The following is an 18,998-nucleotide window of genomic DNA, read 5'->3' as shown; positions in this document are numbered from 1 at the left end:
TAGAGACTTTGCAGCTGTCATTAGGTGATGATGAAGTCATCCTGGATTAGGGTGTTCTTATAAGGAGAGAGATTGTGATGCAGAGGACACACACACAGAAGAAGGCCAGATGGAGATGACAAAGGCAGGGGTTGGAGTGATGCAGCTATTAAGCCAAGGAATCCAAGGGCTGCTGACATCCATCAGGAGGTAGGAAGAGGCAAGGAAGGATTCTTCCCCAGAGCCTATGGAGGGAGCATGGTCCTGCTGACACCTTGATTTCAGACCTCCGGGCTCCAGAATGTGAGAGAATAAATGCTGTGGTTTTAGGACACCCAGTTGTGGCACTATGTTATGGCAGCCCTAGAAAATCAACGCACCTGGGATTCAAACACCCAGTTCTCCGATTTAAAGATACACCATTCTCCTCCCAGAACATGGAGGCTGCCTGGTGTGTGGCTGTTGACACTGCAGGCTCTCGCTCCTGCTGGTATCTGACCCACCTGCGCTTGAGGAAAGCCAGTGCGAGGGAATGGCAGGGGAATGACATAATCTGTCAAAACATGGCTGTGGGGGAAGGGGATTGGAGAGGCACAAGAACAGATGCAGGGATTTTGTTTAGAAGTGCGGCTACTGTCCAGGAGAAAGTGAGGTGGCTTGGATTTATGTGGAGGCTGTGGGGATGAGAAGAAATCAATGACTGCCAACACACTGAATTTGGGATTAGCACGAAGGGATGTCACCTGTGAAGACAGGTTCTGGCCTGGGTGGTGTTGGTGTCATTGTGAGAAGAAGGAAACAGACTACTGCAGCCTTGACAGACTCAAATTGAAATGAACTGGTTGTAGAGTTCTCTTAAGGTCCTCAGGCAAAAGTAGGCATGAGCCTGATACAGCAGCACACCAGCTATGAGATGCTGGGCAAACCATTTAACCTCATCAGGCTTTAGTCTCCTCATCTGTAAAATGTGAGGATAATGATATGACTTATACGCATTCAATGGTAAGCAAATGATAAATGGTTAGTTTTTAAAAATATTTTATAATAGAATGCTTTCTCCCCAGAACCCTTCAATGGCACATCTTAAGAAGTCCCATTATTTCCAAATCAGATAGAGGGAACCTTGTTTTGTTTCCTCAATTAAATGTAAAAAAAAATGTGAGGAAACTGAGGTCTACAGTGGTTAAGGACCAGTGTAGATCCAAGTCTCAAAGCAAATGATTTTTTTTAGCTGCGTTCATGGAACTATACAGGATACATCATTTTTAGTGCAGAGATTTAAAATTTTTGATTAAAAAGGGAATGTAAATGAATGAAAGCCCAGCAGTGTAGAGAGTATATATTTATTTCCAACAATTCATGGGAACAGCATGTACCAGTAATAAAATAAGCACTTTCTCTTCCCTACCAGATTTTTTTCCCTCTAAAGGGCAAAGGAAACGATTCAGTTTTGTTCAATGCAGGACATCGCGTCCTTTCCCCCGAGGTTACACCACGTGGGCCCTTTCATGGTTTCAGACAGTGAATGGCTCCTAAGTGGGGCTCTGTTCTTTGTCCAGGACACTTTATCTATTAGGGAGTACAGTGTGTCCACCATGACAGGTGCTATTTATGTGCACATTCTCAGAGCTACTCAAATAATAACTTCACTCTTTTCTTAGAATATATAAAATAAAACACGTTGTACAAATTAATAAAGATCAGGTACTTCTACACTTGTAGAATTGAGATCTGTTCTTTCAGCTGAGATACTAATAAATCTTTGTTATTTTTTTGTTAGATGCCTCTACTAGTGAGAAGTAACTCGATTTCCCTGCTATTTAAAAACAACCTAAATGAGTTATCGTATAAAAAGAGAAACTAAATTTTGTTTTAAAAATGTATTATTATTGATTTCAGAGAGGAAGGGAGAGTGAGAGAGAGATAGAAACATCAATGATGAGAGAGAATCATTGATTGGCTGCGTCCTGCTCACCCCCTACTGGGGATTGAGCCCGCAACCCCGGGAATGTGCCCTTGACCCTTTGGTCTGCAGGCTGACGCTCTATCCACTGAGCCAAACCAGCTAAAGCAAGAAACTAAAATCTTAAGAATCATAATGAAAGGAAGAAACTGCTAAGAACAAAAATAAGGACAGAGATCTTGCAAAAGCCATTCCTTATCCAACCTGTTTACTACCCTCTGTATTTTCCTCAAGTGTCTCAAAATAAAAGTATTCAAAACTGAAACACACTGTGATTTATCCTTTCTACTCCTCCACCCAGACCCATTCTTTCCTCCACATTTCCTTTCTTGGTTAATCATTCCAGCATCCAGCAGAGGCTTGGAGTCATGCCGAGAGCCTCATGCTCACTGCCCAGGTCTGAAGAGGCACCGAATTCTGGTGATTCCATCTCCCAGATCATTGCTTCACCTGTTTCCTTCTCCCCATCTCCAAGTTTACCTCTTAGACCAAGTGTTTTTGAACTTCCATAACAGCCTTATCTATAAAATAGAAATAAAAATGCCTTCCTCATAGGGTTGCTGGAAGCCTAAGATATGTTTGCAAGGTGCCTAGCCCATTGGGGACATGGCATCCTATATAATAAGAGAGGGGTATGCTAATTAGCTCAGACATGCTAATTAGTCACGACCAGATATGCTAATTAGTCATGACCAGTATGCAAATTGATCATCACTCCAACACAAATAAGAGAGGGATATGCTAGTTAGCCATGATATGCTAATTAGTCACACCCAGTATGCAAAACGACCATCACTCCAACACACAAGATAGCCACAAGATGGCCACCACAAGATGGTCCACAGGGGAGGGCAGTTGCGGGCAATCAGGCCAGCAGGAGAGGGCAGTTGGAGGGGACCAGGCCAGCAGGGGAGGGCAGTTGGGGGGGACCAGGCCTGCAGGGGAGGGCATTTGGAGAGGAACAAGCCTGCAGGGGAGGGCAGTCGGGGCAACCAGGCCTGCACAGGAGGACAGTTAGGGGCAACCAGGCTGGCAAGGGAGGGCAGTTAGAGGTGACCAGGCCTGCAGGGGAGGGCAGTTAGGGGTGACCAGGCTGGCAGGGGAGGACAGTTAGGGGCAATCAGGCTGGCAGGGGAGCAGTTAGGTGTCGATCAGGCTGGCAGGGGAGTGGTTAGGGGGTGATCAGGCTGGCAGACAGAAGCGGTTAGGGGCAATCAGGCTAGCGTTTGGGAGACAGCAGTCCTGGATTGTGAGAGGAATGTCCAACTGCAGTTGGACATCCCTCGAGGGGTCCCAGATTGGAGAGGGTGCAGGCTTGGCTGAGGGACACACACACACATCCCCGTGGATGAATTTCGTGCACCCCTAGTGTCATAATAAATGGTGTCATTCTTATTACCACAGGGTCCTGCAAATGTGAGACCCTCCAGATCTATAAGGGCCATCCACCCCCACCTTTCCTCTTTGATCTCATCTGTTCTTGCTCATGTTTCTCCCGCTACACTTCAGGGTCTTGACCTTGATCGTCCTCTCTAGAATGCTTTTTACCCCAGATAGCCAATGGATCTCAGTACCTGCGCTGTGCTGAGATACTGTGCATCTATAGCCCTCTCACCTGCTAGCATACTATCTAATTTACTCATTTTATATTGTTTACTTTCTGAACTCCTCCTCTAGAAGGTAATCTCCAAGAAGGCAGGAATTATTATTGTTTGACCCAGGTGTAGTCTGGGATACAATGCAGAAAACCATCCATGGTCCAGAGGAGAAACTGGGTTTCACTGGGATTTTGGTATCTCCATTTTCCTTTGTCCCTGGTTCATATTGCTTAGCTAATAAAAGTTTTGGAGGCAAGACACTCTCTATGTAGCACAACCATTAAAAAAAGGGGGTGGGCAATAATTGAGCCCCCTGATAAAACAATAGGATGTTTGGCTAGTATCTTTGTTCTCAGCACAAACATCACAAATACATATTGATGATCTACAGATTATTGAGTGGGGAGATCATTTAGCTGTATTCTCCAGAGACTCATTCAGTCAACCTTCTACTGGGAAATAGCACATTATGCTTGCAGAATATTTCAGAGGGAATGACAAATACTAGTTTGCCAAAACAACTTCTTCATGCAACAGAAACAGGCCCTGATTGATGGGTTCTGCTAGGGTGATTTATCATCATTTCTCCTGCCCAATCCGCCAGCTTTATTGTGCTGTTGACATTTCTCATGCAGTTCTCTCTGGCACACACTAATTGGAACTGGGACCTTAGATAGGGGCCTCTAAAGCTCATTATCCTGCATCATGGATGTGCTTTATGTGAGGTGAGATTCTAATTTTAACAATGCTGACTTGCAGTGATAAATATTTATCCCGAAATGTTTGCTGGGCCCGGAGTAAGCTTCTCAGTGTCTAAAGCAGCACTCATGAAGTGTCATTCAGCATTCTTCTCCGTACTGGTAGCAGACAGTTGCACACAAAATTTAGGTAGCCCCGTGCAAACACCTGGGCCATTCTGTAAACCCCAATAGACCAGAATGAATTAAATTAAATTGTGAACGAATACTAGAAGGAAGAAAGATACCAGTTTCCTCTAATAGCAAACCTCTCTTTATAGCTGTTATCCTTCCTATAAGTTTTAACTAAAATGACAAAGGGAAACACACTTTAATATCACACCCTAAAAGTGGAACAGCTTCCCCTGTGGACAGAGGATGCAGAATACCCTGAAGGAAAGGCCCATTTCCATGTCACACCGGCACATTATCTGGTGTGACACGGCAGCAGCGCAGGGAGCAGGACACACACAGCAGAAGCAAACACAAATGCACCGTAAGAATGAGCCTGGCATCGTTAATTGGGATCAAAGAGACTCATTTAGTTGATCTTAAAATATGTATCTGTTTAAACGAATTTGTACTTATTCTAAGCAGGTGGTGGAAGATATGAAAGGTTTTTGAAAACAGGGCCAAAAGGGAAACCCCAGAAAAAGTAATGGCTTACATCCATTTTCCATTCTTTCTACTTTAGATCTGTATTGATTGGCTGTACTGTCTTAGAGTGAGATGGATTAAAAAACAAAACCGAACCAAACCAAAAACAGCTGTTTCTAAAAAAAAAAAATGCAGATGAGCTAAGGTTGCAGTAAAGCAAGGAGCCCACAATGAACAGTCAGCTTCACAACCCTCTTTTTTAGTGTGAGGCTGATATAAAATTCTAGTGCAGGGCATTTGCCACAGGGAGGGGAGCAAATCACGTTAAAGAACAATAAATTAACTACTGAATGTCTACTGTATGCCAGACACCATAGTAAGCACTGCAGTGAAAACACCGAGAGAAGAGTTTACAGGTTAGTGGGAAAGATGGATGGACATGAGCCATTACAAAACTGGAGAGTGAGGAACACAGGTGTCCATGCATAGAGTGCAACTGGAGCAAAGGGCGAGGAGTGATTGCCTCAGCTCCTGAAATTGAGAAGGTTCCAGGGCGATGGCATGAATGCTGAGCTGTATTTTGAAGGGCGCAGAGGAGCTGAGCTCACTGTTCTTTTGGAAATGGAAGGGTCCAGAGAAGGTGATGGCCACTTGGTCTGGTCACATGAAGCCATTGTGATCAAGTGACCTGCATTACACATTCAGCAGCCGGTATCCTGCCTGGAAATTGTGCTCTAAATGTTTTGCTAAATCTGCAAGAAATGCTTGTTATTTTTTCATGAAAGATGTGGCCAACCAGAGTTCATTAATTAAACAATGCTTAGTTCATTTTCCCACTTTTACTAATTGAAGGCTTCCAATTAGAGCCTCTGAGTAGCAAGGACCACGGCACAGGGTGATGGAAATGTAGCTGAGAGCAAGCAGAACTGGAATTTATACAGACAGGGAAGCTTTCCTGAGGTTAAATGGGGGCATTTAGGAACATTTGGGGGGAGCACACTTAAGAAAGCTGTTTATGATCTGATGTCCAAGACTCCAGGGCAATATGGGCTCCTCACACCTATGTGTTTTCTCCTACTTCTTGGCAGTTCCTTCCTGTGTCTGACTACTCACCATCTCCCCTTGGAGGGTAGCCCTTAGGATTCTCTGGTTACAGAGAAAAGAAACTTTCTGGCTAATGTGAAGATGGAAATTCATTGGAAAGAAATGGGGGAACTCCCTGGGTTAAGAGAAAATCAAGAATAATGTCTAGAAACAATCAGCATTGGTTCTTTTGGGATTCTGGGAAGCAGAAACTGGTGGGCAGTCACCCTATGGGGCCAAATCAGATTCAAGGATTTTTCCTTCAGTTTCTGTGTCATTTACTCAAGTTTCCAAAGCCGAGGAGAGAGACTGAATCAACTGGGTGGTTTATACTAAAACAGTGGTTCTCAACCTTCTGGCCCTTTAAATACAGTTCCTCATGTTGTGACCCCCAACCATAAAATTATTTTCATTTCTACTTCATGACTGTAATGTTGCTACTGTTATGAATCGTAATGTAAATATCTGATATGCAGGGTGTATTTAGGCGACCCCTGTGAAAAGGTCGTTCGACCCCCAAAGGGGTCGCGACCCACAGGTTGAGAACCACTGCACTAAAAGAAACTGAGATCTGCCCCATGGAAATTAGGATGCTGCACCAAAGGGAAGAGGAACCCCTCCCCAGTGGGGTCTCCCTCTGGAACCAGGGTGACATCCTTAGAGCAAACCTCCATTCGGGAAGTCCTGATGATGTCTTTTGGCCAGAATGATCAAAACCAGTTTCTGTGATGATCAGGGAGAGACAGCCCACATTTCCTCATACAGTGAGTACAGGTAGCTGGGGGGAGCAGCACTTTGCAAACCCATACTGTTACTGAGCACATCAGCACTAAAAAACCAAGGAAGGTGAAACCCTGGGTCTATCTGACAGGTGGAGGCGACCATAAACATTTGGGATCCAGGGTGCTGCGATCCTTACAGACTTGTTGAACATGGGTCCTCCCATTAGGAAAGACAAATGGTTAGGGGAGCATGTAATAAGAAACCTGGAAAAAATCCATCCCTGAAGACAACAAGATGACAGCATTGCAGAGCTGGGTTCTACCCTGGTTCCACATTGACTCTCTCATGGTAGTCTGGGTGGTTTAACCAGCTCACTCTGCTTTGAGTGTGGGATGAGTAAAATGGGATGGTACTTGCCCATCTGTACATAGATTTTACTTAGATTTATAAGCCATTATGAAACTGTAGGGATTCATGTGGAAGGTGAAATCCATTAGCGTAGCTACATCAGGCAATGGCTTCTGACTTCCTCACACTGGTCACATTCTTCATTCTGAAACAACTGGTCCAAAGTGGCCCAGGCCATGTTTCTCAACTTACCTTGGAGCTTCCAAGGTTTCCATCTCCTGGCTCACTTCCTATTTGGGGTTCCCTTGACCTTTTCACGTGACTTGAAGACTTACCGTATTCTCTGGCTTTGACTGTTGCTCTCTTCTTTGAGTCTGACTCAGGTCCCCACCAGTTGCTACTTTCAGCTGTCTTGCTGAACACCCCAGTTCCAGGACTGTTTTGGAGCCCTGTAATTTGAGTGACAAACGGTCTAGTCAGGAGCCCTGGCCTCAAGAGGACCTGGAAAGTGATGAAAAAAGCCCACGCTCCTTAAATGTTAGCCCCGGCAGTGCAGTGCAGTGGGGAGTCGTCTCTATGCCCCCACGTATGTCTTCCTGTGTTTATGCATAAACACTCGGTAGTTTCCAATAATTCTTTCTCTTTTTTTTCTATTTCATTAAACTGCCACGCAATATTTTTGTGCATTTTTGAAAAGCTCTGCAAAGACCATTTTCAGTGATGGGTGAAATGATTTCTATAAATAACTTGCAAATCAATTTGTTCAGCTTGTAGAAATCTTAATGAAGAAAGGTGCTGTTAAATGTGCAAAATAAAAAATTCCATTTTAGTCTAGAGTATGGAACTAATAATCTATGAAAACAGCCTTGAATTTAGAGTGGGGGAAACCCAGGTGTGATCACCCTGGCTTTCTGGTTTACCACCTGTGTGGCTTCAGGCACATCATATAACTGCTCTAGGACCTCAGTCTCTTTTACTGCATAACGAGGGAATCATGTCCCCCTTTTGTTGTATTGTGGCAGAACCAAAATGAGGGAACATACAAAAATGTTGCTGATAAGATGCTGGGTCCCTAAGGCAGGCCGATACATTTCTGTTAAATCTGAACTTGAAAGATAATCTAAAAGTGATTGCAAATAGAATGGGGGGGGGGCTGGAGTCTTCCCACAGCTCCAACGGTAGGCACTACCCATGACCATTTTACTATTAACTGTGGCTCACAAGACGAGACCCACCTTCCTAGGTCACCCAGGAGGGGAGGGCTGGGACTCAGGCCCAAGACCATCTTACTCCAGACCCCAAACTGTACCCTCTACTCTACCAAGTCAGGGCCTCTTGGGGGGGGGGGGGGGGGAGAAAAAGGGAGGAGAGTTAAGGAAAGAAGGAAGGAAGGAGGAGCGGGAGGGAGGGAAGGAGGGAGGAGAGCTAAGGAAAGAAGGAAGGAAGGAGGAGAGGGAGGGAGGGAAGGAGGGTGGAGGGAGGGAGGGAAAATAAAGAGTGCCTTAGAAATCATATTTTTAAAACTCAAATGCTTCCTTTTTCTAACACTGTTTTCTGTATATGAGAAGCATCTAAAAAACAAAACTGACTTTTTAGGAGGAACAGAAAAGACAACTTTAGTGCTTATCAGTCTCTCAATGTACTGTTCTATTTTTGGCCTCTAAATGTACTTCACTGGGAGAACACCATGTTTTTAAACCTCTTCATATTATAGATATAAAAAAGGTAAGAGTGAAGGCATTTAAAGGCAATGCTTTCATCTATTGATTACTTGTCCTTGGTTTTAGATAGGGTCACCAATGACTAGAAAGAAAATAATCACATTTGTAGTAAAATTGATTAATAAAAAATGAATAAGCTAATAAATAGTTATGGTTCACTTACTATGGGTCAGATCCTGTGCCACAGGGTTTAATTCAAACATAGACAGACACATGGATAGATACATAGATGCTTACCATGAGAGATCAACACTTTCATGAATGTCACCTCATTTATTTTCATAAATGCCCTAGGAGTTGATGGTATCTCCATTTTATACACAGAGACATAAACTGTAAGAGCTTATGTGGTTAAGTGACCAGGCTAAAAGTCAAATGGCTGACGAGTATGTGTTTTTCAGATCTGATAACTGATGGGTAGAGCTTGAAAAATGAGAGGATTTGGTAATTGTAAAGTTTAGTCACTAATCAACATTCATTTAGCAATGTTTTACTGCGCACCTTCTATGTGCTGGGCATTTTGCTAGGTGCTTGGGAGACTACATGAAGAATACAAAGTTCTACTTCATACAGCTTACAGCCTAGTGGAGGCAAGAGACAATAAATATAGCAAGTATGATAGTGACATATAATGGCAAGTGCTAGGAAGAAAAATAAAGCAGGTTGAGCCAATAGGATAATTAGAAGGATGAGAAGCAATTACTCCATTGAAGTCACAAAATCCATAAAGCATCTTTTTCCTTACAATTCAGAAAGGAAACCATGTCTTATCTTTTACTACTGGCATATTTTAACTATAGAGAAACTAAAACATGTAATTAAAAGATCAAAGAGAAGCCCTCACCAGTGTGGCTCGGTTGGACTACCTATATTATTACTAACCTAATGTTTTTTAAAAGTGGATTCACTTTTCCTTCATTTAAATACCTCATTGATGGTTCTAGGTAATAAATTAAGAGAAATCATGGGTTTAGTATACAAGTTATATGCTTTTAATAGTATATGTCAAAGTCAGTATATAATCATTAAAAATGTTTGTTGTACCACCTAAAATCTTTTCAAGTGCCACAGTGGTATTTGTGCCACTCACTGCAAAATACCAGGATATAGAACAAGTACTGGACTTCAAGTCAGAGACCCCACATGTGAGGATAAAAGTTCCTCCCCTGAGAATTACCCAGGGAGCCTGCGCTTAGGACTACTTCCACACCCCCTCCTAGGCCCCTCCCCTCTGCTCGGACTAAAGTCTTAGCTTGACACTCCAAGGGACGGTGGGTCTGCAGGTAAGTACTGGAATTAGGAAGCTGAGCAAAACAGTCAACTGCGGGCCTGTTGCAAGAGGTACGGGCACTATTATTACCTCCTGGCCCCAGAAAGGAATGAAAAACGACCAAGGAGTTCACTGCATTTTCCCATCTCTAAAAGCAGTGGCTATCTTAGGACAAACTTAGGTCATAAATGAATGGTAATTATGTACACATAATTAAAACTATAATTTTAAAATTCTTTCCAGGCTGCATGGAAAATCCTATTATTCAGAAACAAGTCACTTATCTCTAAAAAGTCGTAAAAGAGTTGAAACCTGAACCTTGAAAATAGACCTTGAAAGGCAGATTTCAAGAATGTTTTTTCCCATCTGAACATTACAGACACTAACAATGGCCTACTAGATTTTCTTTGAGTCATGCTTGAAAAAGTCGGACTGTAATTTAATGCTATTTGATGGTAAACTACAATACTGCATGAGGAGACTGAAGCCACCTTATTGACTTTTTTTATTCTTAATCCTCACCGAGGATATGTTTTGATTGCTTTTTAGAGAGAGGAAGGGAGAGGAAGAGAGAAACATCAATATGAGAGAGAAACATCAATCAGTTGCCTCCCATTCCCTCCCGAGCCAGGGATAAAACCTGAAATGTCAAAAGTATTATAATAGGTCCCAATAAATTACATGCCGTGTCCAGCTATTTTATACTAAATGCTGTGTAGGCTACATATTGGGGAAAATTATGAATTACTAAAGATGAGAAAACGAGTATACACTGAGTGGCCAGATTATTATGACCAGCCAGATTATTATGACCACTCCATCAGTACTTCATTGACACTTCCAAAAATGCTGAATATTGAAAACTTCCTAAGCAAATACTCTCAAGGTTTTATTATTATTATTTGCATAACTAATTCACTTCATTGTACTGATGGGGTGGTCATAATAATCTGGCCACACAGTATATTTTGGGCATTTAACAGTTGTAGTCCAAAATAGAAATGCTAAGAAATTTAAAAACATGTTTATCAATGTTTTAAGGTCTCATCAGTGAATTAAGTCCCTCAGATAAGTGGCTGTATCAAAGGCTTTTAAAATTGTAATAACTTCTGCAATTATATAACAAATGCCTTATTTCTTTGGCACTAATTTCTTCTAACTAGACAAATCAGTTGGGAATTGAGAAAAGCATGAGAAGTCTGTCATTTTAATTACATAAGTAAATGATACACGAAAAGTTATGAATGGATTTGTTTAATTTCCTTACATTTTAGAAATACTGTAGATTGTATACCAAGTAGTGAAACGTTAAAAACATGAATATTTAGTAGGTTGAAATAAACATGTTCATTTTTTAGGGGAAGAAAGGTCTTCAAAGAACACAATTTATGCTTTCCAGTTTTCATTGGCTTCATAAGTACTCACTACATTGTAAGGTATAAAAATATCAAATCACTATATTGTATACCTGAAACTAATATAACTAATAAAGTATTGTACACCAACTATACTTAAATTAAAAATTAAAATTAAAAAATAAATTAGCTTTGGAAGTGGAAACAATAACTCCATTCTTTTGATATGGTTACAAAGTTCATCTGAAAAATAAATTTGTAATCTAATCACGGTTTCATACTTCTTTTAAAAGTGAAAAATCTATCCTTCTTTATTAATAAACATGAAGGCCATGACCAATAATTCAACAAAGTAAAGCATAGAGGAATAAAAATGTTTTAATATGGAAAATTTTTATCAAATTGAATTTACCTGGCTAGTTGTTTACATTTATTCTAGCAAGTGCGACTAAGGCGAGGATGCTAACATAGATATGTTTGCAAAAATAAAACAGTAACCAAGAAGAGGACCTCTCGGGTGATCTCATCCAGCTCTAATTTTCCATTCACCCATCCCTTGATCATTAATGATTTCCTTCCTTCCTTCATTCCTCATAGATAGTTCCTATGGGCCACGCACTCTGCTAGACTCTGAGAATAGGCAGAGGAACAAAATGAAATGGGCTCCAACCACAGTCCATCAGCACGAAAAGTGGGAGGGAACTGTACGCCCGAGTCTCTAAATCACATGGAATTGGCCACCTTCTGTGGGGCGGGAAAGGAGTCCGGCTCGGTGACATGCACCCACGCACATAGAGACCTTTTGTATGGAAGCTGCAGCGTTTCTCCAGCACTTAGTTCACTCAGCATGTGGCAACACGTTTCCATTCATTTATAGTTGAAGACATGGAGGCACAGAGAGGTGACCTAACTTGTTGAAAGTCACAGAGCAAGTTAGAAATCTGAAATAAGAACTTGTTCTATTGCAATGATTTAAGCGAATGTATCGAGAATCTGCCAGGTATTTGGCTCAGAGCCTGGAACTGGGAATAAGAAAGATGAATAACACTCCATTCCTGTCTGGAGGTGCTGACACTCTCATGCTGGCAAATGGCTTGATGTAGGAGTTTGGGGAGTTATTTTAATATTTGATCATCTTCTACCTCCTGCTGGGTCTCTGAGGACTGTGGCAGAACAGAAACAAACCCGGTACTGTGTGTGGATCAGAACATCTGATCAAGCACACAGGGGGAAGCAAGTTCAACTTGGCTGCCATCTGTAAAATGCAAACTAAAAGACATTTTTTTGCAGCTATCAATCTTGCGAAAGTTTTAAAATAACAACACTCCAGGTGGAGAAATTGGCCCTTTCATGTACTGCTTTTGGATATGTAAATTTTATGTTTAGATTCCCAAATTGCAGCATGATGAGTAATAGTTTACAACCAGGAATGATATCTATGTTCAACAGTAAGTAAATGTGTAACTAAGTTAAGGTTATGTTCATGTGATATTAGGTTATATAAGGCAGTTTTTAAAGATTACCTAATGACCTGGGGAACTATCATCAACAAATGCTAATGAGAAAACAGGGTATTACTATAAACTATAGCCAGCATGATCCTACTTTTCTAAAAATATAATACACATACATATCTCTAATACATGAATCAAAATAATACCTGTCATTATTTTGGGGGTGGTGATATTACAGGTGATTTTTATTTTCTTCTTTTCTGTGTTGTCCAAATGTTCTTTAAGCTGATTCCATTACTTTAATAATTAAGAAAAAACACTATGTCTTGGTTTTTTTTCTGATGAGATTGAGTCTCTGAAATGAATTGCTTGCTACCAACTGGGTTCAGGCTCCATGACTCAGCCTCTTCTGGTCTGGACACAACAGACTAGAAAGGCCACGAGACCGGAGCCTCATGATTCAGACCTGCTTCACTGCTTACTGGCTGAATCGCTTTGGGACAAACAGGTCTGGGCCTTTGCAATTTTACCCATAAAATATGCCTCACAGATGAAGATTAGAGAGGGCATAAGAAAAATGCTTTGAAAAGCACCATATAAATGTAAGTTATGTCGTGCATGAGATAAATAAGACAGACTACAGATGCTAGAATCAGATTGAGGCTCAAATCCCAAATGAACACTTCTTAATTTTATCATATCAATCAAATTATGTAACGTCTTTGAACCCAGCCTCATCGATTACAAAGTGCAGATACTAACACCTTCTTCAGAGCATCAATGGGAACCTAGCACCTGTGCAATGCTCAGTGTAGGTTAGTTTCCTTCCTTTCTTTGGCTCTGCCCCGCCCTTACTATGAAACAAGGATAAAAATACTCCAGCAGCAGCACTTTCTGTTTTCAGTTAAAAGCCTATTTATTTTTGATATGTTTAAGATGTATAAACTCTTTTTTTCCCATTTCTCTACCCTTTATGGTTTGGATCCATAGCTAGCACAAAGCATAACTTGGGAAAATCAGTGTGAGGATTGTGGACAAATTTTAAGGGAATCATTTGAGCCCACAGCCTGCCATACAAAGGCTCGGAAGCTTTCGCACTTCCCACTAGGGCAGGCGGAGCAGGAAGGGGGGACGCGTCCTTGCTTTGGTGCACGGAAGTTATTTCCGCTATTAGGTCTCCTTAGATTCTGGGTTCATCTAAATATATGTGTGACATTCCGCAAATGTGCAGAACTCAGTTTCTCAGGCTCCTGTCAATTGACAACCTCACATCTTCAATGTTTCCTTTAATTAACCTTCTCCATTTTCAAATCAATTTTCTCACTTCCTCATGGTGTTGCTGCTATTCTGAGGAATGCAGACCTAAGGGATCTATATTTCAAGGCTCCAAAGATTCATATGCCAAGCCTGGAACTCTGTAAACAATAGATACCTAAGCACATCTGCTCTCCCTCCTGCAAACCCACATTTACAGTTCAAGGATCAAGATGAAAGTATCAGGGGATCCAGCCTTGGGTTTTATTATTTTGACCTCTGGGCTCCCTTTTGTAAAGGTCTTTCCTTATGGAACCATTGAAGATGTTTGAGAAAGGGAGAAACCCACTTCAGGCTCTCCCTGCTCTGGAAAGATTAATCTGTAAGGTTCTGGGAGGTTGATTGGCAGGGTTGGTCCAAAGGGGAGATGATAGTGGAGGCAGATCAGACAGGAAGAGCAGGTGAAGGGCACATTGTGGCAGGTTCTGTTGGTGCCCCGTCCATGTCCCTGAAGTCTTAGCTCTGGCTGACTTCTGACTGCTAGCGTGTATCTCCCTTCATCTGACAGCTGAAGAATTGACAGCCCACACCCAGCAGCCCTCAGCCAATGACTCATAGGCAATATATAAACACCCCGGCTCGCTTGCCCTTTGGGTGGAGGAACTCTGAGTTGTGCTTTATTCATTTCCTAATGCTGCTATAAAAAAAGCTTAAAGGCTTAAAGCACATAAATTTATCTAACAGTTTCAGAAGTCAGGACTCCAAAATGGGTATAATCGAGGTGTTATTAGAGCCGTGTTATTTCTGGAGATGCTAGGGGAGAATCTATTTCCTTGCCTTTCCATCTCCTAGATGCTGCTCCCACTCCTTGGCTCTTGGCTCCTTCCTCCATCTTCAAAGTCGGCAGCTTAGCACCTTCAGATCTCTCTCTGACTCTGACCCTGCTGCCTCCCTCTTGAGATTACTTTGGGTCCCTTGGATAATCCAGGATGTCTTCCCAACTCAAGACCCTTAATGTAGTCATATCTGTAGAGTCACCACATTTACCAACACATTCACAGGTTCTGTGGATTAGGACATGGCTCTTTTGGGGGGAGGGGTTGCCATTATTTAGGCTACCACATGTGTGTTTTACACCATCTCCCAGAGTTCTAAGGAATGAGTTCTAGGCCATTATGGGAGGATGATAGCCATGGAGAGTCAGAAGAGAACCTGAGTTTGAGGAGGTGATATTGAGTTCTGTTTCAGTAGAGGTGACATTAGGACAACAAAGTGACAATGTTAGTAAAGGAGTAGAATGTCTCCTATGAGACAAAGGCTTGGAGACAACATGGAAAACGTTGTGCTTAGAACTTTTTTTTGATAATAACAATCTGTCAATGAAAGAAACAAGAGATCCAAAGGGCATTTGCCATCATTTGAGGTAAGAGAATAACTTCCTCTCCAGAGGAGGACTGTAAACCCCAGAGGGGCCTGAAATATCTAAACATGAGCTCACACGTTCCCTTTCAGAAATGTTTTCCACCTTGTAGTACTTCTATACCCCTGGCAGGCACTGTTCTAAACACATTCTTTAAAAACACATGCACGAAATGCTTGTTATAAGTATATAAGGACTGTTATTCTTCCCATTTTATAACTGGGCCAAAGATCAGAGACATTAAATAACTGCCCAAGATCCTATGGATAATGGTAGAATCAGGATTTGGAACTAAACTGGTTCAACTCCAGGGCCTTAGATTTTAATCACCTCATTCTCCTGCTTTGGTTTTGATTATAAAGAGAAGAGGAATTCAAGAAGTGATTTACAGAAGAGTGAGTACCCAGCAGCTATCAACAGCAGCAAGCCACCACTTGAAGAGTAAAGGGAGAAATGAGGTTACAAGAGTCTAATAGGAGCTGTAGCCATGCAAGAAGGGCTGCTCCCCAGGAGCTGTAGTGATGCCCAACCTTTCTCTCCTCCCATCCGCCTGCCTTCAGTCATGGGCCCAATTCAACTGGAAGCCAGAAGGCTAAGAGCCCTGGTTACTTACTCTACAAGGTTCAACATCCTCAGGGACAGAGAAGAGCAGAAAGTGTACTGAGTGTAGGGGAGAGATGCAAATGGAGAAAAAAATACACTGTAAAAGACTGTATTCCATTCATTTTTATCAGGCTTTTAGTCCACAAGCAATTGTAATAATAATATTTAACAAGATTCAAATATGTAAATATGTTATGGCTTAAAAGGAGCCACTAAGATATTCTGTTCATTAAAAATTGAAATTCTTAAAAAAAAAAGAAGTGAATTGGTCAGCATCCTTCTAATCAAAGACTCATTCCTCTTTGCTCTCTTGAAACCAAACACATTAGGCCTCATCTTAATCTCTTCTAACTTAATTAAATGCTACTATTTAATTTAATATCACCTAATTTAATCCAGCTATTGCACAATCCAAGTCTAGAAACACTGAATCAAACCATTTAATACCCAGACCAACAAGAAGATGTAGTGTCCCAGAAGCCTGTCCTGGATGGGTATCAATGACAAAATTACAAGACGTCTAGAGAGTGAGCATCTTTTGTTTTTCATTTTGGCAATAAATAACCCTATGATTTTAGTCGAATCATTAAGCTCTCTACAGCAGAGGTGGGGAACCTATTTTCTGCCAAGGGCCATTTGGATATTTATAGCATCACTCACGGGCCATACAAAACAATCAACTTAAAAATTAGCCTGCTATATTTGGTCAAGCATTTAATTAACTCACCCCTAATGCCTTGGCAGGGCCAGACCCAATGATTTTGCAGGCCTTATATGGGCCATGGGCCAGACAGCCCCATCCCTGATAGAGGTAGAATTAATAATACTTGCCCCCTCTTTGAGAGATGTCATAGCAGTTAATTGAAAAATGTGATGTGACCTTTTTGTGAGTTCTAATACAATAGTAGTAATTATGTTAATCCAGAACATAGTAAACCTTTTGTTTTTCCATAAATGCAGGATTCTGTCAAATCTTTCCAAGCAAAGTATCCTCTGTACAATTGCTACTCTTCAAATACTGTTTTTGGTTTTAAAGAGAAAGGTCTTGTTGCCAAGTAACAAACTGTCTGTTTGCACCCAGGTGTAACTAGTGTATGTTGAGCCATCCCAGTTACTTTGATCAATTTCCTTACTACCATTATATCTAACTTCTATATCAGAAACAAACTTCTTTGTGTCCTTTGGATGTGTAAGCTGAAACAATGGATAGTTGTTTGTCAGGTAAACAGAACATTGACTTTTTTGGTCAGTTTTAAATCACAGTTGTGTGATGTTTCTTGAGAATCTATTATGTCTAGGGCTCTGTTAGAGAACAAACCACACAATAGCTAACATAACAACAGATATCCATATATTGCTCTGCAGTTGGAAGGGGGCTTCCCATAGGTAGAAATTGCCCAACCTTCAGTCATTTTTATAACATCAGCATGATATTTTGCCATATTTTCATGACTTATGTTCTATCATTTACCAACCATTTGACTTCAAATTGACTTGCCTTTTTAAAAAACTTAAATGTTACTTAAAAAGTGAGCTTCATATCACCCCTATAACTAGAGAACCAACATTGCTTAACATAAATAGAAAGCATAAATGCGATAAGAACAAACTAACACTGTTTAATTCCTGTCAGATGCTGCTGTCTGGGAAAGGTCCTTGAGCTCCAGATATGCTCTTTCTTTTTTATTTTGAATTTTTAAATATTTTTGTTGATTTCAGAGAGGGAGAGGGAAAAGAGAGATAGAAACATCAATGATGAGAGATAATCATTGATGGGTTGCCTCTTGCACACCCCCTACTGGGGATCGAGCCCCAAACCTGGGCTTGGATCCTGATGAGGAATCGCACTATGACCTCCTGGTTCATAGCTCCATCCTCAACCACTGAGCCATGTTGGCCCGGCAGATATGCTCTTTCTTGTGAGGGGTAGGCTGAGTGAAAGAATGTGACTTGCATTGATGAGACAGAGTTTATAGAGACAGATAAGCCCTAAATTGAAACTCTTCAGTGAATTACTTAGATGTTGCGAAAAAAATTATGGTTTATAGTCTTAATTTGCACAACAACCTCGTTAAGTGATTTGGTAGTTAAGCACCATAGATATTATTACTGTTTTACAGATGACAAAACTAGGGCTCAGAGAGGTTACATGACTCGCTCTTTGATTACACAGATGGTAAATGACAGAGCTGGGCCTCAAACACAGGCCTTCTCAATGCAAGTCATGTGTTCCTCCCACCACACCAAATCTTTCTCTGGTGTAAACTGCCATGAGCGGTGCTGCAGAGGACCCGGATGCAGTGCACTGAAGATCCATTCCCTCGGGCAGTGCCAAGTGATACATTTAAATGGCATCAAGAGAAAGTAAATAAGTGTGCTTTGAGATATTTGGCGCAGAGGATAATGGTGAAAATACTGAGCAAATAAGCTCACTTTAATTTGGACAGCTAGGGAAGACTTTTTGGAGTGACATTAGAACTGCATATTAAGGGTGGACAAAATGACATGAAGAGAAGATAGAGCCCTAGTCGGTTTGGCTCAGTGAATAGAGCATCGGCCTGCGGACTGAAGGGTCCCAGGTTCGATTCCAGTCAAGGGCATGTACCGTGGTTGTGGAACCTCGTTAAGTGATTTGGTAGTTAAGCACCATAGATATTATTACTGTTTTACAGATGACAAAACTAGGGCTCAGAGAGGTTACATGACTCGCTCTTTGATTACACAGATGGTAAATGACAGAGCTGGGCCTCAAACACAGGCCTTCTCAATGCAAGTCATGTGTTCCTCCCACCACACCAAATCTTTCTCTGGTGTAAACTGCCATGAGCGGTGCTGCAGAGGACCCGGATGCAGTGCACTGAAGATCCATTCCCTCGGGCAGTGCCAAGTGATA

At 41.5% G+C, this 18,998-nt stretch overlaps 1 protein-coding gene across 8 annotated transcripts in view; it reads right to left on the bottom strand.

The window, feature by feature from the left end:
- The window catches only part of SLC24A2 (solute carrier family 24 (sodium/potassium/calcium exchanger), member 2), a 222,100-nt gene that overhangs the window by 139,658 nt on the left and 63,444 nt on the right, over positions 1 to 18,998 (bottom strand). For 5 of the 8 annotated variants that reach the window (XM_005879946.2, XM_005879940.2, XM_005879943.2 and 2 more), the window contains exon 3: positions 7,364 to 7,477. The exons of the other annotated variants lie outside the window; for them this stretch is intronic. In XM_005879946.2, coding sequence (XP_005880008.1) covers positions 7,364 to 7,477 — 114 coding nt within the window. The remainder of the gene's footprint in view (positions 1 to 7,363; positions 7,478 to 18,998) is intronic. 8 annotated transcript variants of the gene reach the window in all.

This window comes from Myotis brandtii, unplaced genomic scaffold, assembly GCF_000412655.1.
Source record: "Myotis brandtii unplaced genomic scaffold, ASM41265v1 scaffold618, whole genome shotgun sequence".
NCBI lineage: Eukaryota > Metazoa > Chordata > Mammalia > Chiroptera > Vespertilionidae > Myotis > Myotis brandtii.
This window is presented reverse-complemented; position numbering and strand designations above follow the sequence as displayed.